The 26,211-nt window shown below is 49.2% G+C and overlaps 1 protein-coding gene across 5 annotated transcripts; it reads right to left on the reverse strand.

The window, feature by feature from the left end:
• Window positions 1–880: 880 nt before the first annotated feature.
• Window positions 881–21,720, reverse strand: LOC145362127 (N-acetyllactosaminide beta-1,3-N-acetylglucosaminyltransferase 2-like). Of its 5 annotated transcripts, none has more exons than XM_080218183.1 (3): window positions 21,647–21,720; window positions 5,558–5,671; window positions 881–2,135 (listed from the first exon to the last, which is right to left on the reverse strand). In XM_080218183.1, exon 3 carries the CDS (start codon window positions 2,119–2,121, stop codon window positions 898–900), a length of 1,224 nt encoding a protein of 407 aa, XP_080074309.1. In that variant the 5' UTR covers window positions 2,122–2,135; window positions 5,558–5,671; window positions 21,647–21,720; the 3' UTR covers window positions 881–897. The 5 variants fall into 5 exon arrangements, with proteins under 5 accessions (XP_080074309.1, XP_080074308.1, XP_080074307.1 ...); XM_080218182.1 differs by lacking the exon at window positions 21,647–21,720 and adding an exon at window positions 18,849–19,166; XM_080218181.1 differs by lacking the exon at window positions 21,647–21,720 and adding an exon at window positions 18,616–19,166.
• Window positions 21,721–26,211: the final 4,491 nt, after the last annotated feature.

The following is a 26,211-nucleotide window of genomic DNA, read 5'->3' on the forward strand; positions in this document are numbered from 1 at the left end:
GCCCTTTAGTGTCTAAAGATGTGTAGGTTGGTTGGGTTAGCCATGGTACATGTGCAGGGTTGGGGGAGGGAGCTTGGATAAGATGCTTTTTCAAAGCATTTGTGCAGACTTAACGGGCCAAAATGGCCTCCTTCTGCCCTTTCGGGATTCTATGACCATACCTGAGAAAGTGTTCTGGTTTTTAACTGAACCAGTACAACTGGTCAAGTGCAGAGCATCCAGGGCCAAACACTGTCCAGCCAAAGTTGAGGGGTTTTTTTTCATGATTCTTAGGATTTGAGCATCGCTGACAAGGCCAGTATTTATTGCCCAACCAGAAGGTGGTGACGAGGCACCTTCTTGAATGGTTGTGGTCCACGCAGTGTCTGCCACCACCCCCCGCCTCCCCCCCAACCACCTGCCGCCGCCGCCACCCCCCCCCCCCCCCTCTTTCTAGTGCATGCTCTATTTCTAAGCATCATATCCCTGTAACTACCACCAAATCTATGCCTCTAATTAACAGTAGAAAACACTGGACATACTCAGTAGGGCAAGCAGCAAAACTACCAACGGAATCCAGATCTTTCAGCAGAACCGCAACTTTAATATTCACATCCCATTACCTCGCTACTGCTCAAGCTTTATTGTACCTCACTGGTATGTCCTTTGGGTCTTAAACCCCCAGCGGCCAAGTCTTTCAAAACCCGTGACTGTTTGGACCCTTCTGGGAGAATTCCCTTTCCAGGGAACCCACAGTTCCACTTCTTCGGGAAACACAGAGGGGATCAGCAAAGATATCGCTGAAAACCACTGAATAATCAGATTTATTTTGAGGGGCTGGAGCTGGTTCCGCCCTTTAGCAGGGAGTGGGGGGTTGGGGGGGGGGGGGGGGGGGGCGGCGGGTGGGGTGCGAAAGCTCTAGCACTTGAGGTCTGGGCTGTTCAGAGCTCGCCAGAGGCGGGTGGTTTGTTGGGGACTGCGCTGGTGGACCAGGATGAGTCCAGTGTGGGCGCAGGGGTTGTCCCGATGTTTGGCCTCGATGTCAAAGGTCTGGAAGCCCGGGTGATGGAGTGAGCTGATCCCGAGCGCGCTAAAGCACATGCCAGTGAAGACATCATCGATGGGGAAGAATGGGATGTAGTGGGAGACAACGTAGAGTGATCTGATCAGGCCCCCAGAGTACAGGAAGCCTCCACCTCCAGCGTACGCTGGGTAGGCACCATCGTAGAAGGACATGGGGATGCTATACTTGCTCTTCTTGTCTCGTAGCGGGCTAGCGTTTACGATGGTCTGTCCGACGTACAGTTTGCTGGTTTGGTTAGCATCCAGCGACTTCAGGTACTTGACCAGTGCAGGAGTGTTGAGGAACACGTCGTCGTCCCCCTTGAAGACGTACTGGATGTGCGAGCAGTGGACCGTGGCCCACTTGAGGAACAGATAGTCCTTCAGGGTGAGGTTGAAAAGTGTTTCTTTGATCTCCCACTGGAGGAGGTCCCCGTACAACCGGTCCTCAAACTCCAGCAGCCTCCACAGGTCAGGCCCCTCGCCCGCACCGGACGCCGACCCCAGGAGGAAGATGGTGCGGATCCGAGTGCCCTCCAGAGTCCTCTCCTTGCCCCAGGTCTCACGAACGGCCTGCCTCCTCTCAAAGTTGACTGCGTTAGACTTAATGACGAGGAGTAAGGTGGTCCCGCCATCACACTTGTCCGGGTGGTCGATCCTCTGTGGGTGGTCCTTGCAGTCCACGTAACGCAGGAAGTCCCCGTACGACTCGGAGTACGAATAGGCGTTGACGACCTCCGCCTCCATCTTGGCCGCTGTGCAGTTGCGGGAGGGGCTGTACAGGGAGCTACCGTTGTGAAGAAGGCGGTCCAGCAGCTGGAACATCTGGTGCTGCCGCTGGTTCCAGAAGCTGTTCTTGACGGGGATGAAGTTCTTGAAATTGGAGGAGATGTTGATCAGAGGGATCCCGCTCTGATTGTCTCGCCAGGGGATGCTTGTACCATTGGGGCTGGAGCTGATATTGTACGCCCTCTGCACAGGAAAGCGTATCATTTCCTTGGAGTGCCAGCTCAGAAGGATATGCAGCATTCCAAGGCCCAACAGAGCCAACACAGCTGTCTGTAACTTGGAGAATCGCATTTCCTCTCTGTAGCCTAGAGCGGGAAAATGAGAAAGCATTAAACCCAGCTTCTCGTAGATTCCTACAGTGCAGAAGGAGGCCGTTCAGCCCATCACGTCTGCTCAGACCACAAACCCACCCAGGCCTTATCTCAGTAATCCCATGCATTTACCCTAGCTAGTTCCCCGTTACCCTAAGGGGGAATTTAGCATGGCCAAGCCACCTAACCTGCGTATCTTTGGAGTGTGGGAGAATGGGATCATCATCAACCAGTACAACAATGTTCTGAACTTATAAAGCACGTCTGAGGTGGTAAAACATCACAAGATGCTTCCCAGGAGGGTGTTCAGACCAAACTTGGCAACAAGTTGAGTCAGAGGTCGGAAGTTCTACAGTGAGTAACTCACCTCCCACCTACCCTGCACATCTTTGGACACTAAGGGGGAATGTTGCATGGCCAATCCACCTACCCTACATATTTTTTGGACTGTGGCAGGAATTCGGAGCAGCTGGAGAAAACCCATGCAGCTATGGGGAGAATGTGCAAACACAGAATAGGGGCGGCACGGTAGCACAGTGGTTAGCACTGCTGCTTCACAGCTCCAGGGACCTGGGTTCGATTCTCGGCTCAGGTCACTGCCTGTGTGGAGTTTGCACATTCTCCTCGTGTCCACATGGGTTTCCTCCGGGTGCTCCGGTTTCCTCCCACAGGTTAGGTTGATTGGCCATGCTAAAAATTGCCCCTTAGTGTCCCGGGATGTGTAGGTTAGAGGGATTAGTGGGCATAATGTGCAGGGATATGGGGGTAGGGCCTGGGTGGGATTGTGGTCGGTGCAGACTCGATGGGCCGAATGGCCTCTTTCTGTACTGTAGGGTTTGATGATTCTATGATAAATGAGACAGTGACCCGAGCCGGGAATCGAATCCGGGTCCCTGGCGCTGTGAGGCAGCAGCGCTAACCACTGTGCACAAACAATGGACTTGTGTCAAGATGTCGCTTAAATGTACATCTGCCTCTTCTATTTTTTTAAGGCTTGGTCTTCACACAACAGCCTGCACTGATCTCGGAATAGGCTCTCCCTCCCCATCTTCCTCTGGGAATACTAGATAATGGGAGGATCGCGCTGTCATAGAACATAGAACACTACAACACAAACAGGCCCTTCGGCCCACAAGTCGCGCCGATTCCCATTAAATCCCATTAAATCCCATGTACTCATCCAGAAGTTTCTTAAAAGACCCCAGCAAGTTCGCCTCCACCACCACCGACAGCAGCCGATTCCACTGACCCACCACCCTCTGAGTGAGAAGATTATCCCTGACATCTAAGAACATAAGAAATAGGAGCAGGAGTAGGCCATCTAGCCCTTCGAGCCTGCCCCGCCATTCAATAAGATCATGGCTGATCTGTCGTGGCTCAGTTCCACATTCCCGCCTTCTCCCCATAACCCTTAATCCCCTCGCTTATCAAAAACCCATCAACCCGCGTCTTAAAAATATTTAGCGAGGCAGCCTCCACCACTTCAACGGGCAGAGAATTCCAGAGATTCACCACCCTTTGAGTGAAGAAGTTCCTCCTCAACTCTGTTCTAAACCGCACCCCCCCCCCCTTTATCTTGAGGCTGTGCCCCCTAGTCCTACTGTCCTTTCTGAGCGGAAAGAGTCTCTCCACCTCTATCCTATCCATCCCATTCATCATCTTATACGTCTCAATGAGATCTCCCCTCATTCTTCTAAACTCTAACGAGTACAAGCCTAGTTTATTCAGCCTCTCCTCATAGCTCAACCCCGCCAACTCCGGCATCAGCCTAGTAAAACCTCCTCTGCACTCCCTCCAAGGCCAAAATCTCCTCTGTACCTGCTCCCCAGCACCTTAAACCTGTGTCCCCTCGTCGCAACCATTTCAGCCCTGGGAAATAGCCTCCGAGAATCCACCCGATGTGTACCTCTCAACAAGAGGCTCTCGTGGGATTGTGGACACAGAGGGACAAAGATGTGAACTTGAGCAGGAACTGTGAATCCTTTGCGTTCGCTAACACTGATCTTAAAGAATATCCGCTCAGACACTTGGCACAGCAACAGATCAGGAAGCATTAAACTTGTGACATGCACCGATCACACTGCAGAAATACACAAAGACCGTGTTGTGTTGGGGCTAAGAAAAGTACACTAAATTAACCCGCATGCACTGGGGAGGAGGGAGGGGAGAGGCAGGAAGGGTGAGGGTGGTTTACTCGGCTGCAGATCTGTGGCCGGTTCTCATTTTGAAGGTTGCTGATGGTAAACGCTCACGGGGTTTAAAAGGGAGTTCCCGCGTCACTGGATATCCCTGTTAAAAGTGTGTAACAGTCGTATGAGGAAACGTTAACAGGGGAGTCGCCTCCAGCAGCCTGCTGCCCTACTCCAGAAGAACAAGATCTATCCTTCACCTCAGCTCAATCTTCCTGACTGCTTTCCTTATTCTGAAAATCCCTTAGGTCTCCAAAAATTGAATATGCTGAGAATGTTTATACTTAAGGGGAGGCGATGGTTTAGTTACAGCGCCAGGGACCCGGCTTGGGTCACTGTCGGCACATTCTCCCCATGTCTGTGTGGGTTTCCTCTGGGTGCTCCGGTTTCCTCCCACAGTCCGAAAGACATGCTGGTTTGGTGCATTGGCCATGCTAAATTCTCCCTGAGTGTACCCGAACAGGAATGTGGCAACTAGGGAATTTTCACAGTAACTTCATTGCAGTGTTAATGCAAGCTGACTTGTGATGCTAATAATTAAACTTTTAAAGCTTTTTTTCTTAAAGGACATTGGTGAACCAGGTGGGTGTTTGAGACAGCCATGTTAATTACCCCTTAGTGTCCAAAGATGTGCACATTAGGTGGATTGGCCATGCTAATTTGCTCCTTAGTGTCCAGAGATGTGTAGGTTAGGGGGATTGGCCATGATAAATTGCCCCTTAGTGTCCAAAAATATGCAAGTTAGGTAGATTGGCCACGCTAAATTGTCCCTTAGTGTCCCAAGACGTGCAGGTTAGGTGGATTGGCCATGTCCCTTGGTGTCAGGGGGATTAGCAGGGTAAATACATGGGTTTCGGGATAGGGCTGGGGTAGGATTGTTGTTGGTGCAGGCTCAATGGGCCGAATAGCCTCTTTCTGCACTGTAGATTCTATGATTCATTGTTTGAAGTGTGGTGACTGTTGTAATGTAGGAAAGGTGTCAGCCATTTTGTGCACAGCAAGATCCCACAAACAGCAACGTGACAAGGAGCCAGATAATGGAGGAGTTTTTTTTTTGTGTGTGTGAGATATCGATTGAGAGATAAATATTGTCTGGAACACGGGAGGGGGCGAGGGAATCCCCTGCGTGGGAACTGAAGCCAGAATCTCACTGCAGCTCCGAGACAAGACATCGTCACGATACACACAGTTGGCCAATCTCCAGCTGAGTCTGGGCAACTTGCTCACCTTGTCAATGCCGTACACCGTCTTGTTACAGTCGGGCCTGTTGTCCAAACCCTGGGTGGTTAGTGGCCACACTGCGCATCACAGCGACAGAATCCATTCAGAGCTAACGCCATGCTGATGGACAAAGGAGAAAAGGAACAGGGGATTAGAGGTTGCAAAGAGTGAATGTAGAAAGATAATGCCTCAGGATCCCTTGGGTGGGCAGCTGGGGGCGAGGGGGCTGGGGGGCATGTGGTGTTTGTCCCTTTAAGGGCAGCACCTCAATGGGAAGAGGAGAAAAAGAAGGAATTGGGGGGGGGGGTGCTGTGGTGGAGGAGGCAAAGGGTCTCGATCCAGAATGAAGATCTGTGCAGATCCAGGTTAGACGCCACCTTCCGCAGTTGAATAGTTGATATTTTGTGTCGAGGCCTACGCAGGGAGGTTAGATGAGGCTAACTGCGGTTTTGCCAAAATGTGTGGGATTCAGATGGCTTACTTCTGTTTGCTGTTGGGTGTGTTCATGTAATTAACCGGAGCTGCACTGTTCCCTATCGCTGCCCTGCTCGTATGACACTGATTACTGCACAACACTGGAGTTCCCAAGTCCAGTGCACCATTTTAAATTCTTTGAAACAAATTCGAAACATCAAATCGTCTTTCTCACTCCGCACTGTCCCATCAAACACTCCCAGGACAGGTACAGCACGGGGTTAGATACAGAATAAAGCTCCCTCTACACTGTCCCATCAAACACTCCCAGGACAGGTACAGCACAGGGTTAGATACAGAGTAAAGCTCCCTCTACACTGTCCCATCAAACACTCCCAGGACAGGTACAGCACAGGGTTAGATACAGAGTAAAGCTCCCTCTACACTGTCCCCCATCAAACACACCCAGGACAGGTACAGCACGGGGTTAGATACAGAGTAAAGCTCCCTCTACACTGTCCCCCCATCAAACACACCCAGGACAGGTACAGCACGGGGTTAGATACAGAGTAAAGCTCCCTCTACACTGTCCCCCCATCAAACACACCCAGGACAGGTACAGCACGGGGTTAGATACAGAGTAAAGCTCCCTCGACACTGTCCCTGTCAAACACTCCCAGGACAGGTACAGCACGGGGTTAGATACAGAGTAAAGCTCCCTCTACACTGTCCCCATCAAACACTCCCAGGACAGGTACAGCACGAGGTTAGATACAGAGTAAAGCTCCCTCTACACTGTCCCCCCCATCAAACACTCCCAGGACAGGTACAGCACGGGGTTAGATACAGAGTAAAGCTCCCTCTACACTGTCCCTCATCAAACACTCCCAGGACAGGTACAGCACGGGGTTAGATACAGAGTAAAGCTCCCTCTGGCTCATTTTTATGCTGAATGTATTCAGTTTAGTTTATTTGTAATTATCACAAGTAGGCTTACATTAACGCTGCAATGAAGTTACTGTGAAAATTCCGTAGTCGCCACACTCCAGTGCCTGTTCGGGTACACTGAGGGAGAATTTAGCATGGCCAGTGCACCCTAACCAGCACATCTTTCAGACTGTGGGAGGAAACCACAGCACCCTGAGGAAACCCACTCAGACACGGGGAGAATATGCAGATTCCACACAGACAGTGACCCGAGGCCGGGAATTGAACCTGGATCCCTGGCGCTGTGAGGCAGCAGTGCTAATGACTGTACCGTCCTGATTTCTTTGTCAGAATAGTGCCACTCCTTGCCTGTGAGATCTGTCCCGGGGATGTGTAGGTGTTGCATTTTGTTGCCCACTCGAGATTTCCCTCCAGAAGAACAAAGAAAAGTACAGCACAGAAACAGGCCATTCAGCCCTCCAAGCCTGTGCCGATCATGATGCCCGAACTAATCTAACATCTGCTCTTACTCAGCCCATATCCCTCTATTCATGCACCTATTCAGATGCCTCGTAAATGTTGCCAATGTGCCTGCTTCCACCATCTCCTCTGGCAGCGCGTTCCAGGCACCCACCACTGTCTGTGCGAAAAATATTCCCCCACACATCTCCCTTAAACTCTCCCCCTCTCACCTTGAACCTGAGCCCCCCCGCGTAATTGACACTTCCACCCTGGGGAAAAAGCCTCTGTCTATCCACCCTGTTTGTGCCTCTCATCATTTTATAGACCAAGTCTCCCCTCAGCCTCTGTCCTCCCAGTGAAAATAATCCTAGTTTATTCAACATTTCCTCATCGTCAACACCCTCGAGACCAGCCAACATCCGGGTGAACTTTCTTTCCGTTCTCTCCAAAGCTTCCGATAGCGACCGGGAAGTGGTGGTGGGCTGCCTTTTTAATTCACCGCAGTGCGTGTGACGAAGGTGACCCAGAATGCCGTTTGGGAGGATGGTCTAGAACCTTCACCCAGTGATAACGGAGGAAGCAAGCGATTACCCTGGCAGACAGGGTGCCAATCGAGCTATGCCTTGAGTAATGCTGAGCTCCTTTGACTGTCGTAGCAACGTCACATTGGCGGCACAGTGGTTAGCACTGCTGTCTCACGGCGCTAAGGACCCGGGTTCAATTCCAACCTCAGGTCACTGTCTGTGTGGAAACCCCGTGAGTTTCCTCCGGGTGCTCCGCTTTCCTCCCACGATCCAAAGATGTGCAGATTAAGTTGATTGACCATGGTAAACTGACCCTCGTGTCAGGGGGATTAGCAGGGTAAATCTGTGGGGTTACGGGAATAGGGCCTGGATGGGATTGTGGTCGGCGCAGACCTGATGGGCCCAATGGCCTCCTTCTGCACTCTAGGGATTGTATAACAACACTCGCCCAGACAAGTGGGAGGGCGTTCCCTCACATCCTTTGTGGTCTGGATGATGGAGCGTTTGGGCAGACAGGAAGTGCAGGAACTGTGTTAATTGTAGCTGCTGCAGTTCAGTCTGTGGTTGGGGTGATGGGTAAACTGGGCGACGGGGGCATATTCGTCTTTCCAACTTGATAACTGATTGCTCGCCTGGGCCTGTCACTGCCACAGAAACCCGACGGTGTAGAAGAATGCCATTCAGCCCATCGAGTCTGCACCGACCACAACCCCACCCAGGCCCTAACCCCATATCCCTACATATTTTACCCGCTAATCCCTCTAACCTACGCACCTCATGACACTAAGGGACAATTTTTAGCACGGCCAATCAACCTGACCCGCACATCTTTGGACTGTGGAAGGAAACCTACGCAGACGCGAGGAGAATGTGCAAACTCCACACAGACAGTGACCCGAGGCCGGGAATCGAACCTGGGTCCCTGGAGCTGTGAAGCAGTAGTGCTAACCCACTGTAACTTGAAGAGCTGTGTATTCAGCAAATACCTCCTGGCCAGCATTAAGGAAGGACCGTGGATTCTCCATTCAGCCACCCAGAAAGAAAAACTATCAAGAGTTAAGCTGAAGCAGCTAAAATTCTGAACTCCCTCCTGTGACACAGTGGTTAACACTGTTGCCTCACAGCACCAAAGACCCGGGTTCATTTCCAGCCTTGGGTCACTGTCTGTGTGGAGTTTGCACATTCTCCCCATGACTGCATGGATTTCCTCCGCGTGCTCCAGTTTCCTCCATAGCTGTGCAAGTTAGATGGATTGGCCATGATAAATTGATGTGGGTATGCCGGCGTTGGACTGGCGTAAACACAGTAAAAAGTCTGACAACACCAGGTTTTAGTCCAACCTATTTATTTGATAATATACTCACTAGCACTTCAGGTCTTGAACAGCAGGTTAGGTGTAAGGATTCGCATTTTAATCAGTAATCTCTAAACTGTCTGTGCTTTATATGCTCTGTCTGAGGCCAGAACTCTCCATTCACCTGACGAAGGGGGTAACCCCGAAAGCTAGTGAGTATATTATCAAATAAATAGGTTGGACTAAAACCTGGTGTTGTCAGACTTTTTACCATGATAAATTGCCCCTTGGTGTCCAAAGATGTGGGGGTTAGGTGGATCGGCCTTGGGAAATGTGTGGGGTTACAGAGATAGGGCAGGGTGTGGGGGTCTGGATGACAGACTCACTGCAGTCTCGACAGGCCGAATGGCCTCTTCTCTCCACTGTAGGGATTCTATGATTAACTGTCTCAATTTGAGAGAAATTTAGAGTATTGAAGTCCTTCTTATTTTCATTTTAATAGTTGTCCATGCCATGTGGGCTGGTTACTTACTGTGGCTTACATGACTCTGTGTGCACAATATTCCAAACACATTATATACATCACCACCAATCTGTGTTTCACACTCTCAGAGGTAATATCAGCATGGGGTTTGTGACACATATCCAAACTCTGTGCTTCTGTGCAATTCCCAAACATTATGAAAACATTCCAATGTCTCATTCCCGGATCCCAGACGGATTACCTAATACTTCTCCACTGCATCATCTTGGACACCCATTTAATCTGTCCATATCCCTTTGGCCACCTTGTATGTAACCATCTAACACCACCCACTCCAACTCCCAGTGCATTCGGCAAACCTTCATGACAAAATAGAGTACGTCCAGATCACGAATGAATATGGAGAATTGTTAAGGTCCCTGTATAGATCTCTCAGCAATATCACAATTCCACATCATCCTAATCACCAAACCTTAGCTTGAACCTTACTCTCTTCCGACTATCCCCCAAGCAAATGCCAGCCCTTGCCACGTAATTATCTCTAGTTCCATATACCTTTATCCATGCAGATAGTCTTTGATAACCCTTATCAAATCTTTCCAGGGAGTTTAAAAATAGGCACTTCCCTCTCTATTCACAGAACCATAGAATCTCTACAGTGCAGAAAGAGACAGTCCTCATATCCTTGTGCATTTAGCGTGGCCAATCCACCTAACCTGTACATCTTTGGGCATAAGAACATAAGAAATAGGAGCAGGAGTAGGCCATCTGGCCCTTCGAGCCTGCCCCGCCATTCAATAAGATCATGGCTGATCTGTCGCTGCTCAGTTCCACTTTCCCGCCCTCTCCCCATAACCCTTAATCCCCTCTCTTATCAAAAACCCATCAACCCGCGTCTTAAAAATATTTAGCGAGGCAGCCTCCACCACTTCAACGGGCAGAGAATTCCAGAGATTCACCACCCTTTGAGTGAAGAAGTTCCTCCTCAACTCCGTTCTAAACCACCCCCCTTTTATCTTGAGGCTGTGCCCCCTAGTCTTTTTTGAGCTGGAAGAGTCTCTCCACCTCTATCCTATCCATCCCATTCATCATCTTATACGTCTCAATGAGATCTCCCCTCATTCTTCTAAACTCTAACGAGTACAAGCCTAGTTTATTCAGCCTCTCCTCATAGCTCAACCCCCTCAACTCCGGTATCAGCCTAGTAAACCTCCTCTGCACTCCCTCCAAGGCCAAAATATCTTTGCGCAGGTGCGGCGCCCAAAACTGCACACAGTACTCCAGCTGCGGCCTCACCAATGCCCTATACAGCTGCAGCAAGACCTCCCTACTTTTATATTCAATCCCCCTCGCTATGAAGGCCAGCATCCCATTCGCCTTCCTGACCACCTGCTGCACCTGCAAGCTGGGTTTTTGCGACTCATGCACAAGGACCCTCTGCACCGTCGCCTGCTGCAGTTTTTCGCCCCGTAAGTAATAGTCCTTCCTACCATTATTCCTACCAAAGTGGACCACCTCACACTTGCCAACATTAAATTCCATTTGCCATTTCCTGGCCACTAAGGGGTAATTTAGCATGGCCAATCCCCCTAACCTGTACATCTTTGGACACTAAGGGGTAATTTAGCATGGCCAATCCACCTAACCTGTACATCTTTGGACACTAAGGGGTAATTTAGCATGGCCAATCCCCCTAACCTGTACATCTTTGGACACTAAGGGGTAATTTAGCATGGCCAATCCACCTAACCTGCACATCTTTGGACACCAGGGGGTAATTTAGCATGGCCAATCCACCTAACCTACACATCTTTGGACACTAAGGGGCAATTTAGCATGGCCAATCCACCTAACCTGCACATCTTTGGACACTAAGGGGCAATTTAGCATGGCCAATCCCCCTAACCTGCACATCTTTGGACACTAAGGGGTAATTTAGCATGGCCAATCCACCTAACCCACACATCTTTGGACACTAAGGGGCAATTTAGCATGGCCAAACCACCTAACCTGCCCATCTTTGGACACTAAGGGGTAATTTAGCACAGCCAATCCACCTAACCTACACATCTTTGGACACTAAGGGGTAATTTAGCATGGCCAATCCACCTAACCTGCCCATCTTTGGACACTAAGGGGTAATTTAGCACGGCCAATCCACCTAACCCACACATCTTTGGACACTAAGGGGTAATTTAGCACGGCCAATCCACCTAACCTGCCCGTCTTTGGACCTTGGTAGGAAACTGAAGGAAACCCACATAACATGACAGCTAAGAGTTCAACTAAATTAGTCAGATTTGATATTTCTTCATAAATCCATGCAGAATCCCACTGGTCAGCTCACACCTACTCGTACACTCACTTTTTCCCCTAATAAGAGATACCAATTACTTCTCCAAGATTGAGGTGAATTAACATCTTCTCTCACCCAATGCTTCTTAAAAGAAAATGGCCCAATATCAGGATCTGGAGATCTTCAAAAAAATACAGCCTACACACCTTCAATTTCCTCACCCGTTTCTTTCAATATGCTGGAGTAGACATTGAAAGACATAGAGATAAGTCTGTCTTAAGTCTCATTATTTTCAGACCTAACCTACAAAGTTCTTGCTAATGACTAAATCATCAAAGTTCCTTGTGCCGGTTCCATTTAATCCCCTTTCCCCACTGTGAAAAACCAATATAAAAGATACTCATTTAACAAATTTGCCATTGTATTATCCAACCTAATTTTGATCCGATTCAATTTATTATTGTCACGTGTATCAATATACAGTGAAAAATATTATTTCTTGCGCGCTATACAGACGGAGCATACCGTTCATAGAGATGGGAAGGCGACAGTGCAGAATGTAGTGTTACAGTCATAGCTAGGGTGTAGAGAAAGATCAACTTAGTGCGAGGTAGGTCCATTCAAAAGTCTGACGGCAGCAGGGAGGAAGCTGTTCTTGAGTCGGTTGGTACGTGACCTCAGACTTTTTTTTCTCCCAATGGAAGAAGGTGGAAGAGAGAATGTCCGGGGTGTGTGGGGTCCTTAATTATGCTGGCTGCTTTCCCAAGGCAGTGGGAAGTGTAGACAGAGTCAATGGATGGGAGGCTGATTTGCGTGATGGACTGGGCTACAGTCATGACAAAGAACAAAGAACAACACAGCACGGGAAACAGGCCCTTCGGCCCAACGAGCCTGTGCCGCCATCTTAACAATGTATTTTTCCTACGACCTTTTGTAGTTTCTTGCGGACTTGCCCTGGTCACCTGGTCCATCATTAATCACCCCAAATTTTGCTTTACTACTCTGTCTCTTCATATATTCATAAAAAAACTTTACATTTCATTTTTGAACCTCTAATGTTTTCTTATATTCACTTCTACATTTCACACTTCCTGCTTATCCTTAAATTGCTTAGAAACGTAGAAACTAGAAGTAGACCACTCAAAGTTTATTATTTTCATCAGTGTCACAAGTAGGCCTACATTAACACTGTAATGAAGTTACTGTGAAAATCCCCTAGTCGCCACACTCCGGCGCCTGTTCAGGTAACACTGAGGGAGAATTTAGCACGGCCAATGCACCCTAACCCGCACGTCTTTCCAACGATGAGAGGAAACTGGAGCACCCAGAGGAAACCCACACGGACATGAGGAGAAAGTGCAGACAGACAGTGACCCAAGCTGGGAATCAAAGAGCAAAGAACAACACAGCACGGGAAACAGGCCCTTCGGCCCAACGAGCCCGCGCCGCCGTTTTAACATTGTGAATGCTCTCTTCTGCCTATGACCTTTGCCTCCGCCTATTGGGGAAGATTGAGGGAAGACTAATTTGGGACAATTTGTTACACCAATCAGCCTAAGAGCACGTTTTTGGGGGGTGGGAGGAAACCGGAGCACCCGGAGAAAACCCACGCAAGCACGGGGAGAAGGTGCAAACTCCCACAGACACCGGCCCAAATCCATGTATCTGCCCAGCAAACAGTGATAGTCATTGGGCTGTCGTGTTGCCCGTCAGTTGGTCCAGTTTAAGCGTACACCAACGATGTGAAGCACTGGGCAACTCTCAAAGCAACATCCAAGAGCAGCCCTCGCACGACCCACCTCGTGTATGCCCCTCGTTGGACAACAATCGAACCCGGGTCTCTGGCACTGTGAGGCAGCAGTGCTAACCCACTGTGCCAACCTTTGAACCATACTCCACCGTGCATTTTGACCATGGCTGATTGTCAAATTCAGTAAACCTGATCCGCCCTCTTCCCCCAATCCCTTTAGCCCCAAGAGCTATACCTAATTCCTTCTTGACATCGCACAACGTTTTGGCCTCAACTACTTTCTGTGGCGGAGAACTCCATCACTCTGGGTGAAGAAATTTCTCCTCACCTCAGTTCTAAGAGGTTACCCCTCTTATCGTCAAAATATGACCTGGAGTTCTGGATTCCCCCACCATCAAGGTCATTCTTTCTGAATCTATCTTCACGGTGTGGGAATTATGGGCCCTCGTATTTGTCTAAAGCTTTTTTTTTGTCCCAGAGTAGTCCATCACCTCAGTTTTTGACAATGCTTACTTACCTACAGCCATCGTCTTCCAGAGATAGTCATGCTGTTTTATTTTTATCACCTACTAAACCCCTCCCAGGTTTATAGGCTCTGGAATTCCCCCTCGAAAGCACTTCCTCCCGACATTGCTCCCCCCACCTTATAAATCTTTAATCTTCTAAATTAATCTCTTTTATAACTGGGCACAATATTTTTTAAGGACTCAGTGTCAAATTTTGTTTCCTAATCTCCTGTATAGCACCTGGTGACATTTGATTATATTAAAATCCGCGGTTACTGAATAAAAGTTGTTGGTTTCGTTTTCAGCACTTGCTTTGGAGGGTCAACAGGTCATCCTGGATGAATTGTGTTCCATTCACTTCTCATTTCCTCATGATTTCCAGTTCCAACTCTCTTCCCGCATCTAGTGGCACCCTTGCAACAGGCTTTTAAACGTCTCCATAGCGAGTAATTCCCGGAACAGGTCATTAGTCTGTCACCAGGGAGCTCATAGCTTGAGGGGTGCCTCTCCACATCAAATGTGTCCGACCAGGAGTCTCTCCCACTCTTACTGCCAACCATTGGCATACTTGGAGGCTGGCATTCAACCTGTTCGGCCTCATTATGAACCTTGACCACGCGGTTAGCACTGCTGCCTCATGGCACCAAGGACCCAGGTCCGATTCCGGCCTCGGGTCACTGTGCGGAATTTTATGCTTGGGTTTCCTCCGGGTGCTCTGGTTTCCTCCCACAATCCAAAGAATGTGTAGGTTAGGTGGATTGGCCATGCTAAATTGACACTTAGTGTCCAAAGATGTGTAGGTTAGATGGATTGGCCATGGTAAATTGCCTCTTAGTGTCCAAAGATGTATAGGTTAGGTGGATTGGCCATGCTAAATTGTCCCTTAGTATAAAAAGATGTATAGGTTAGGTGGATTGGCCATGCTAAATTGCCCCTTAGTGTCAAAGATGTGCAGGTTAGGTGGATTGGCCATGCTAAATTGCCCCTTAGTGTCAAAGATGTGCAGGTTAGGTGGATTGGCCAAGCTAAATTGCCCCTTAGTGTCAAAGATGTGCAGGTTAGGTGGATTGGCCATGCTAAATTGTCCCTTAGTATCCAAAGATGTATAGGTTAGGTGGATTGGCCATGCTAAATTGCCCCTTAGTGTCCAAAGATGTGAAGGTTGGGTGGATTGGCCATGCTAAATTGTCCCTTAGTGTCCAAAGATGTGCAGGTTAGGTGGATTGGCCACGCTAAATTGTCCCTTAGTATAAAAAGATGTATAGGTTAGGTGGATTGGCCAAGCTAAATTGCCCCTTAGTATCCAAAGATGTGAAGGTTGGGTGGATTGGCCATGCTAAATTGTCCCTTAGTATCCAAAGATGTGAAGGTTGGGTGGACTGGCCATGCTAAATTGTCCCTTAGACGTGATATTTTATGAAGCTCTGTGCCATTTATTCCCCTGAATTTGGTGCTGAGGGATATTTTTAATATATTACTTGGCTTCATAAGCACACGTTTCTGTTATTCCAGCTGACACTGAATCAGTGCGGCCAAATTCCTGAGTGGCTCTGCATTATGGCGCTGAGACTCTGTCCCAAACACATTCCAAAACGCCTCAAAATGAACACTGTCAAACAGCAAGAGGAATACTCACGACTCTGACACAACAATAAACACAAGTGTCAGAGCTGCCTAACACTTGCTGGGTGCGCGGAAATCCTCTCCACTTAGGCCTGTTGCCGTGGAGACAAAAATCAGTTAGGCAGAAAGAGAGAGACTCCCAGTTTTTTTTCCTCACTGTTGGGAGAGGGAAGTTGTCAAAAAAAAAGGTGGGGGGGGGGGCCACCACTCCTGAGCCTGGGTCACACGCGCCAGCCAGACGAAACGGTGACCCTGGCAGACGCACACCTCTCTCAGACCTGACCTGTTCTCACCCAACACCCACCCACCACCCCCCCCCAGGGGGGGGTCAGGCCCACCGTACCCTGAAATTCAGCACATCGCGTACAACTCTCACCAACTTTTACAGACGCATCGAAGAAAGCATTCTTACATCGCCCAAACTTGTATTGTCCACACTTCCTGCTGCCTTGGAAAAGCAACCAGCATAATCAAGGACACCACCCCCCCCCCCCCCCCCCCACACACACACACACACACACACACACACACACACACACACACACACACACACACACACACACACCCTCTCTTCCACCTTCCAAAAGGTGTGCGGGTTGGGTTGGTTTAGCTAAATTGTCCCTCAGTGTCAGGGGGATTAGCAAGGCAAATACGTGGGGTTACCGGGGATAGACTTTATCTATTAGTCACAAGCAAGGCTTACATTAACACTGCAATGAAGTTACAGTGAAATTCCCCCTAGTCGCCACTCTACGGTGCCTGCTCAATGCACCCTAACCAGCACGTTTTTCGGACTGTGTGGGGGGGAAACCGGAGCACCCGAAGGAAACCCACGCAGACACGGGGAGAAGGTGCAAACTCCCCACAGGCAGTGACCCCAGCCGGGAATCGAACCCGGTCCCTGGCGCTGTGAGGCAGCAGTGCTGACCCACCGTGCTGTGATAGGATTGTTGTCGGTGCGGTCTTGATGGGCTGAATAGCCTCCTTCTGCACCATAGGGATTCTATGATTCTTCCACTGGGAAAAAGATACAAAGTCTGAGATTGTGTACTAAATGAGTCTTCCCCGCTCCCATTAGATTTTTGAATGAACCAACCTTGTATTAAGTTGATCTTTCTCTACACCCTAGCTATGACTGTAACACTACATTCTGCACTCTTTGTGCATTATACTTTGTCTGTATAATGCACACAAGAAACAATACTTTTCATTGTATCCCAGTATACGTGACAATATTAAATCAATTCAAATCACCTTATATTAAGCTGACCTTTCTCTACGCCCTAGCGATGACTCTAACACTACATTCCGCATCCTTCCCTTTCCATCCCCCCCTATGTACTCTATGAACAGTATGCTTTGTCTGTAATAGCACGCAGGAAACGATACTTTTCACTGTAAGCAGTACATGTGACAATAATAAATCAAATCAAAAACTTCCTCGGGGTTAGTGAATCTAGAATTTAATTGGTAGCGCCCAGAGAAAGTACGGGTCCTCTCCCGGGGATGTGAGCTGGACCTGTCCACCGCTATCCTCGGACACTCCTGTGCGGCCCAGTCGCTGGCGACCGCCATCAATTATTGGGCCATCAGTAAATGTCTAAACTTCCCCTGTCCCTCGAACTTCTCTGACAACCACTTCCTCCACCCACCCTCTCGGCTGCCTTGCAATTTTTTTCGGCTTCCAATTTTTTTGACTGAAGCGTGTCAGGTCGTTTAGTTTGCTGAGAAGGGGCGTTATATAAATGCAAGTGGTTGTTCCCAATTTCAATATAATTTTTTTTCCTGCATGAGGTTAGTATCTGCCCAATAACACCCCTGTGGTGAAATCTGTTCCACTCAGCACCTAGCAGGTGTGGTGGGTGGGGTTGTGTGAGAGAGAGAGAGAAAGAGGGGTGGGGTGAGAGAGGGGGGTGAGGGGGGTGGGGTGAGAGAGGGGGGTGGGGTGAGGGGGGGTGGGGTGAGGGGGGGTGGGGTGAGAGAGGGGGTGAGGGGTGGGGTGAGGGGGGGTGAGAGAAAGAGAGCAAGTGGGCGGGGTGAGAGAGTGAGAGAGAGGGTTGACAGAGAGAGGACAGAGACAGGGGTGACAGAGGGAGATGACAGAGAGAGAGAGCAAGGGGGGTGACAGAGAGAGGGGGGTGACAGAGAGGGAGGGGGGGTGACAGAGAGGGAGAGGGGGGGGGTGACAGAGAGGGAGGGGGGGGTGACAGAGAGGGAGAGGGGGGGGGTGACAGAGAGGGAGAGAGAGGAGGGGTGACAGAGAGGGAAGGGGGGGTGACAGAGAGGGAGGGGGGGTGACAGAGAGGGAGGGGGGGGTGACAGAGAGGGAGGGGGGGTGACAGAGAGGGAGAGGGGGGGGTGACAGAGAGGGAGAGAGAGGAGGGGTGACAGAGAGGGAAGGGGGGGTGACAGAGAGGGAGGGGGGGTGACAGAGAGGGAGGGGGGGTGACAGAGAGGGGGTGGTGACACAGAGAGAGAGAGAGAGAGAGAGAATAAACAAAAGGAGTAAAGAAAAGGGAGCAGGAAGAAAGTCTGGGAGTAAAACATGGCAAACAGGGAAGTCGAGAAACTGCCTCACTGTCCCCAGTGCGTCTGCTCTCCAAATGAACAATGGGACAGAAAGAGCTTTCAAATTGCAATGAAATGACTCAGGGGACAGGGAGCCCAAACAGGAGAGGGGGGGTTCTGAACATAACTGGATCCCCCCCCCCCACCTTTCCCCCTTCTATTTCAGGGTAACCGTACCCCACAGAGACAGAGACCCCCCCCCACTCCTCACCTTACCTGCTCACATCAGGGGAAAGGTGCTGGTCAGATCCCAAATGTTTCAGACTCTTCTCTGGCTGCAAGTTTTGGAGTGAATTTCAGCTTGGGTTCCAGTACCCAGCCCTGCGGTCTCTCTCTCTCTCTCTCTCTGTGAGTCTTACCCCACACACACACACACACACACACACTGGACAGGACTGAGAGTCTAGGGCAAGGGCTCAGGGAGCTGGAGAGGCAGAAAGCAAACACACCTCCTCGCTGGCATTCTGCAGAAGTCCCGATCTCTTTCAGCTCAGCTCCCTCTGGGAGGACTTTAACCCTCACTCACTCACTCACTCCTTCCACCCAGAGTTTCTGCCGGTTATAAAACATAGCAGCGGTTTCTAGACTCACTCCAGTCCTCAGGTAATTGTCCGGAAGCTGCTCTCTCTCTGTCACTGCCTCTCCAACTGTAATCTGTTAACTGTTTCATTGCCGGAACCTTCGACTGAACAGAAATACCAGCGAGATCATCTGAGCGGCTGTGTGAATGTGACCCAGACTCTGCCATGTCCCCGAACCCTGTGCCTCTACTTGTGACCAGGAACGTGTCTGTGTCTGCATGTGTGTCAGTCATGTGTCTGCAGTGTCTGTCATGTGCCTGCATGTGTGTCCATGCCATCTGCATGTGTGTCCATGCCAATGTCTGCATATGTGTCCATGCCAATGTCTGCATGTGTGTCTATGCCATTGTCTGCATGTGTGTCTATGTCATTTGTCTGCTTGTGTGTCTGTCACGTGTCTGCATGTGTGTCTATGTCATGTGTCTGCATGTGTATCTGTGCCATTGTCTGCATGTGTGTCCATGTCATGTGTCTGCATATGCATCTACGTCTGTGGGTGGTCTAAAGAGCTTGTGGCACTGTGAGAGTGCTACCTGATGGGGGTTTATCAATTGGAAATGCGAAACAATAGACAACTGGTTATCAGCACATTGTGGGATCTTGCTGTGTCAATGGTGGTTCTATCACAGGTCCTGGGGAAAATTTGTCAAAGATCCAAAAATGCGCGGGTTAGGTTGATTGGCCATGATAAGTTGCCCCTTAATGTCACAGGATTGGGAAGGTAAATGTGTGGGGATAGGACGGGACCTGGGTGGGGTTATGGTTGGTGCAGACTCGATGGGCTGAACGGCCCCTTTCTGCACTGCAGGGATTCTATGACTTGTTAATTTACTACAAAATTCCTTCACTGTCGCTGGATCAAAATCCCGGAACTCTCTCCCTAACAGCACTGTGGGTGTACCTACACCTCAGGGACTGCAGTGGGTTCAAGGCGGCGGCTCACCACCACCTTCTAAGGGGCAATTAGAGGTGGGCAATAAATTTTGAGCCCTGCCAGCGACACCCACATTCCATGAGCAAATAAGCGGACCAGGTGAGCTTGGTGTTTTAACACTCGTTGGGTTTATGAATGTTGTATTATAAATTCAATGAAATCCCCGTTTCGACTGTCTGAACCCTTTGCCAAAATCATCAAACCACACCTCCAAAACTACCTCGCCACCGCTCCATCTCAAATTGGACTTGGTTGCAAGGAGAGTGAGAAAAAGAAAGGTGTAATTTTCGCTCTCAGTCAGAGAGTGTAAAGAAAGCATCAATGGGTTGATCGCCCGAGGGTCAGATGTAAACACATAGCCTCGAACCAAACAGGAGCACTCTTCATTTATTCATGTGAAATAAAAGGTTGCCAAATAGAATGAAGTTTGTCAACTCGACGTAAATGTTACCTTTTCAGGTTTTGGGGACTGCGTCATGGTTCATTACCCAGCAAAATGGTGAGACTTGGCATGTCCGCTGCAGCTCTCACCAACTTTTCCAGATGCACCATAGAAGCATCCTTTCTGGTTGTATCACAGCTTGGTATGGGCTCCTGCTCTGCCCAAGACCGCAAGGAGCTACAAAAAGATCGTGAATGTAGCCCAGTCCATCAGGCAAACCAGCCTCCCATCCATTGACTCCATCGACACTTCCTGCTACCTCACTCAATCATGAATCCCATGCACCCCGGACATTCTCTCTTCCACCTTCTTCCATCGGGAAAAAGATACGAAAGTCTGAGGTCACCTACCAACCGACTCAAGAATAGCTTCTTCCCTGCTGCCGTCAGGCTTTTGAAGGGACCTACCTTGCGTTAAGTTGATCTTTCTCACTATGACTGTAACACTACATTCTGCACTCTCTCCTTCTCTATGAACGGTATGCTTTGTATAGCATGCAAGAAACAACACTTTTCACTGTATACCAATACATGTGGACAATAATAAATCAAGTCAAATCAAAATCAAATCCTGAACAAGCATATCCACCAATGATAAATGCCATGGTGATCATGGTCACAATTCTCCATGTAGTCACTGGTGATGGAGTAGGGTGGCATCTCCACTCAGTTCCCAGTGGAGAAGGGTGCATCAATGGGAAATCCCATTGACAGAAGCAGGAAGATCCCACCACCGGCAAATGGCAAGCCACCTCCTGCCACCAAGAAACCCGTGATGGGAGGCTGAAGAATTCCAGAGCATATTTTTAAAAAGTCATTTGTGGGACATTAGCTTCACCGGCTGGGCCAGCCTTTATTGCCCCATTCCTTGTCGCCCTTGAAATGAGTGGCTTGATTAGCCTTTTCTGAGGGCAGTTGAGAATCAACCACATTGTTTTGTCAATCACCTTGTCCTGGATGGTGGCGAGCTTCTCGAGTGTTGTTGGAGCTGCACCCACCCAGACAAGCGGGGAGTATTCCATCACACTCCTGACTTGTGCCTTGTAGATGGGGGAGTCAGGAGGTGAGTTACTCGACACAGGATTCCTAGCCTCTGACCTGCTCTTGTAGGCATGGTCTTTATATGGCTAGTCCAGTTCAGTTTCTGGTCAATGGTAACCCCGGGACATTGATAGTATGTGAGGAAGGGGGGTGGCGGGGGTGGGGGGGGACAGATTCAGATTGATGGTTAGATCCTCTCATGTTGGAGATGGTCATTGCCTGGCACTTGTGTGGTGTAAATGTTACTTACCACTTGTCAGCCCGAGCTTGGATATCGTGCAGGTCTTGTTGCATTTGGATATGGACTGCTTCACACAGTGGTTAAGGTTTAGAAAGGGGGTGGGAGGCCGATTTTTACATCCACACACTATTTCAGAATGACTGTCTCATGAATGACGCTATAACACCGTGACTAAATATTGACTTGCCTCGTGTGAACCTTTCTGCCAAGAACCCAGATCTTGTTTCTTTGTTGTTCCTTCTCTGTTTTGTCTTTTCCTTCTTGCTGGTGTAGCACGAGTGATGTGGGCGTCTCTGCGGCGTCTTGCTCAGACTATGAAGCAGTGTGCAGTGGAGCGGGGCTGGGAGTGTTTGGACTGTGGGGTGTGGCCACGAGATCATGTGCTTGTGTATTGGAGAGAGAGAGATTGATAGATTCTTGATTGGTGAGGGGATCAAAGGTCACGGGAAGGAGGCGGGAGACTGGGGTTGAGAAACCTATCAGCCACAATTGAATGGTGGAGCAGACTCGATGGGCCAAATGGCCTAATTCTGCTCCTATGTCTTATGGTCTTGGGGCCTGTCTTTCTAATGGAACAGAGTGTTGGTTACAACAAGAGCAAGATCTAGACATTTAGTGAAGAGGAGGACTGTTTTGGAAAAATCACCTTCCTCATTCACACCCTTCCAGAGATTTGCATCATTCCCAATTCTGACATTGAAATGCCCAAGGAGAATCAGTTGGTTGCCTGCTCGGACTCAGGTTAAGCTGGTGTAGAAGCTGCTTGCCCTCTGCTGTTGCCTCAAGTGTGTGGGAATGTATGTGCTGATGACAGCGAGGTATCATCATCATTCACACTGTCATTTATGATAAATGACAATTACGTCATTTAGGTTGAACAGAGCAGCATATATCCCACACGGGGAGCATGGCCAATCCTCCCAACCTGCACATCTTTGGACACTAAGGGACAATTTAGTCTGGACAATCCACATAACCTACATGTTCTTTGGAGTGTGGGAGGAAACCGGGGCACATAGAGGAAACCCATGCAGACACAGGGAGAATGTGCAAATTCCGCACAGACAGTGACCCGAGCCAGGAATCGAACGCTGGTCCCTGGTGCTGTGAGGCAGCCATGCTAACCACTGTGCCACCGTCCTACCCCTTGCAATAAGCAACAAGGTGAAATTTCTGGAAGCAAGTTACAGAATTAAAGACACTAAAGTATTAAAATTAAATGAGTAATTACACCAAGATAACCCACGTCACATCCACCCAATAGGGTAACGGGTTTAACATCTTCCAACACAGTAACTGACCTTGAACTCTTCGTGTGAGCCTATCTCCACCCAGTCAAATGACCTTACTGGTGAGGGTAAACAGTCCTGAACTGGAAGCAAAATGAGGGAGATGTGTCTATACTGCACCTTTAACAAACGCGTTTGCCATGTTTCTGTGCAGGATGTTTTTATCAATTTCTTCTATTTTATCAATGGCACTGAGTCTATATCAGGCATCCCTGTACTGTTACTGCAGCAGCATAATTGATCCTAATTGTTAGAATGTTTGTTTTAATCTGGACTAATGCTGTTCTGTTGTTTTCAGTGGTGCCCCTGGGGTTTTGCAGAGTTGGTTGGCTGACCATTAAGGTCATTTGACTGGGTGGAGCTAGGCTTACACAGAGTGTTCAAGGTCAGTTACTGTGTTGGAAGCTGCAAACACAGAGGTAGTCCTTTCTGTCTCTGAAGTCTGAAGATTGGGAGCTGCCAGAGACTAGGTTTATTTCTCTGAAGTTCTGCTGTTTGAGGATATGTCCTTCTCTGAAAACTGCTATCCGGATCTGTCCAGAGGTGTTAAAAAGCTGTAAATCTAGAACCCGTCTTTGCTTTCTGTGCTAATTGACGCTAAAGAAGGGAGTTAATTCTATGGGGGATACAGCTAAATTGGAACAACAGAGATAGCTAGCTGTTAAGGATTATACTTTGTCAAAATACTTTAAGTATTTTAACTGGTAAAAGTTATGCTAATTCTGTTTGTTATATTCTAGCTGTATCCTTAAATAAAGTTTGTTTTGATTAAAGCTTCCTAGTGAATCACTTAAATCATACCTGGAGATGTCCGGGGCAGATTTTTTACACAGAGAGTAGTGGGTGCCTGGAACTCGTTGCTGGGGGAGGTAGTGGAAGCGGATACAGTAGCGACTTTTAAGGGGCGTCTTTACAAGTATATGAATAGGATGGGAATAGAGGGATATGGTCCCCGGAAGGGTAGGGGGTTTTAGTTCAGTCGGGCAGCATGGTCAGTGCAGGCTTGGAGGGCCGAAGGGCCTGCTCCTGTGCTATAATTTTCTTTGTTCTTTGAGACACTCTATGCTCACCCTAATGCCAAAGTTGCCCCAAGATTGTGAAGACAATCTTCACAAAACATCTTGGAATTTCTGATCCGGTCCCTAACAAAGGCGATGAAAAGCTGAGTGAAAGGCATGGCAGAGACATGAATGGACCTGCCTTCTCCTAACCCAGACCGAGAGCGGTAAATTCTGAGTCACAGGACTCTAGGGAGAGAATTAGTTCTGCTTAATGTTGCATTTGACTTCCTTTCCCTGAAAACCTTGCAAACCCTTTCTTTCTGTTTCACTAATCTGGGCAACACTGACGAGAGTGCCTCCTTTTCTTGCCCTAATTACTGAGCGTGCGGACTGGACTTCATAGGATCATAGAAACCCTACAGTGCAGAAAGAGGCCAATTGGCCCCATCGAGTCTGCCCCGACCACAATCCCACACCAGGCCCTACCCCCCCGTATCCACCCACTAAATCCTTCTAACCTACACATCTCAGGACATCAAGGGGCGATTTAGCATGGCCAGTCAACTTCTCCCGCACATCTTTAGACTATGGGAGGAAAACGGAGCACCCGGAGGAAACCCACGCAGACACGGGGAGAATGTGCAAACTCCACACAGACAGTGACCCGAGCCGGGAATCGAACCTAGGACCCTGGAGCTGTGAAGCAGCGAGTGACATATAAGTTCAAAGATGTATCTATTTATTCGTCACAAGCAGGCTTACATTAACACTGCGATGAAATTACTGTGAAAATCCCCCAGTCACCACTCTCCAGCGCCTGTTCGGGTAGACTGAGGGAGAATTTAGCACGGCCAATCCACCTAACCAGCACGTCTTTCAGGCTATGGGAGGAAAGGCACACAAACACAGGGATAACGTGCAGACCCTGCGCTGTGACCGAATCCGGGATTCGAACCCAGGTCCTTGGCACTGTGAGGCAGCAGTGCTAACCACTGTGCCACCGTGCTGCCTTGACTTGGAGGGAAACCTCAGTGGTGGTGTTTCCATGTGTCATCTCATTGTCACTTTGCTGATACCAGTTACCTGAGTTATTGTTGTGGGGAAGGTGGGGGTTGGTATTATAACCTGGCACTACGCGAAATGGTTCACCATCCTTACTGGAGAACCTTTTTAAAAAGAACATAAGAACATAAGAAATAGGAGCAGGAGTAGGCCATCCAGCCCTTCGAGCCTGCCCCGCCATTCAATAAGATCATGGCTGATCTGTCGTGGCTCAGTTCCACATTCCCGCCCTCTCCCCATAACCCTTAATCCCCTCTCTTATCAAAAACCCATCAACCCGCGTCTTAAATATATTTAGCGAGGCAGCCTCCACCACTTCAACGGGCAGAGAATTCCAGAGATTCACCACCCTTTGAGTGAAGAAGTTCCTCCTCAACTCCGTTCTAAACCGCCCCCCCTTTATCTTGAGGCTGTGCCCTCTAGTCCTACTGTCCTTTCTGAGCGGGAAGAGTCTCTCCACCTCTATCCTATCCATCCCATTCATCATCTTATACGTCTCAATGAGATCTCCCCTCATTCTTCTAAACTCTAACGAGTACAAGCCTAGTTTATTCAGCCTCTCCTCATAGCTCAACCCCCTCAACTCCGGTATCAGCCTAGTAAACATCCTCTGTGTCGCTGGCTGGGCCGGCATTTATTGCCCATCCCTAATTGCCCTTGAGAAAGTGGTGGGTGAGCCGCTGCAGTCCCTGTGGTGTAGGTGCACCCACAGTGCTGTTAGGGAGGGAGTTCCAGGATTTTGACCCAGCGACAGCGGAGGAACGGCCGATATATTTCCAAGTCGGGATGGCGAGTGGCTTGGAGGGGAACCTCCGGGTGTGGAGTTCCCATATGCCTGCTGCGCCTTGTCCTTCCAGATGGTAGTGGTGTGGATTCGGAAGGTGCTGCCTAAGGAGCCTTGGTGAGTTGCTGCAGTGCATCTTGTAGATGGTACACAGGCTGCTGCTGAGCACCGGTGATGGAGGGAGTGGATGTTTGTGGATGGGGGGCCAATTAAGCGGGGCTGCTTTGTCCTGAATGGTGTTGGGCTTCTCGAGTGTTGTTGGAGCTGCCCCCATCCAGGCAAGCGGGGAGTATTCCATCACACTCCTGACTTGTGCCTTGTGGACAGACTTTGGTTACTCAGGATGTGAGTCATTCTCTGCAAAGTTCCCAGCCTCCGATCTCCTCTTGTAGCCACATGGTTGGTCCGGTTGGTTTCAGGTCAATGATAAATGTTGAC

The sequence above is a fragment of the Carcharhinus amblyrhynchos genome, unplaced genomic scaffold, assembly GCF_965287045.1.
Source record: "Carcharhinus amblyrhynchos unplaced genomic scaffold, sCarAmb.v2.hapA scaffold_37, whole genome shotgun sequence".
Taxonomy (NCBI): Eukaryota; Metazoa; Chordata; class Chondrichthyes; order Carcharhiniformes; family Carcharhinidae; genus Carcharhinus; species Carcharhinus amblyrhynchos.

Coding starts and splice junctions, on each gene's coding strand:
- LOC145362127 (XM_080218183.1), bottom strand. CDS start 2,121: ATGCGATTCTCCAAGTTACAGACAGCTGTGTTGGCTCTGTTGGGCCTT.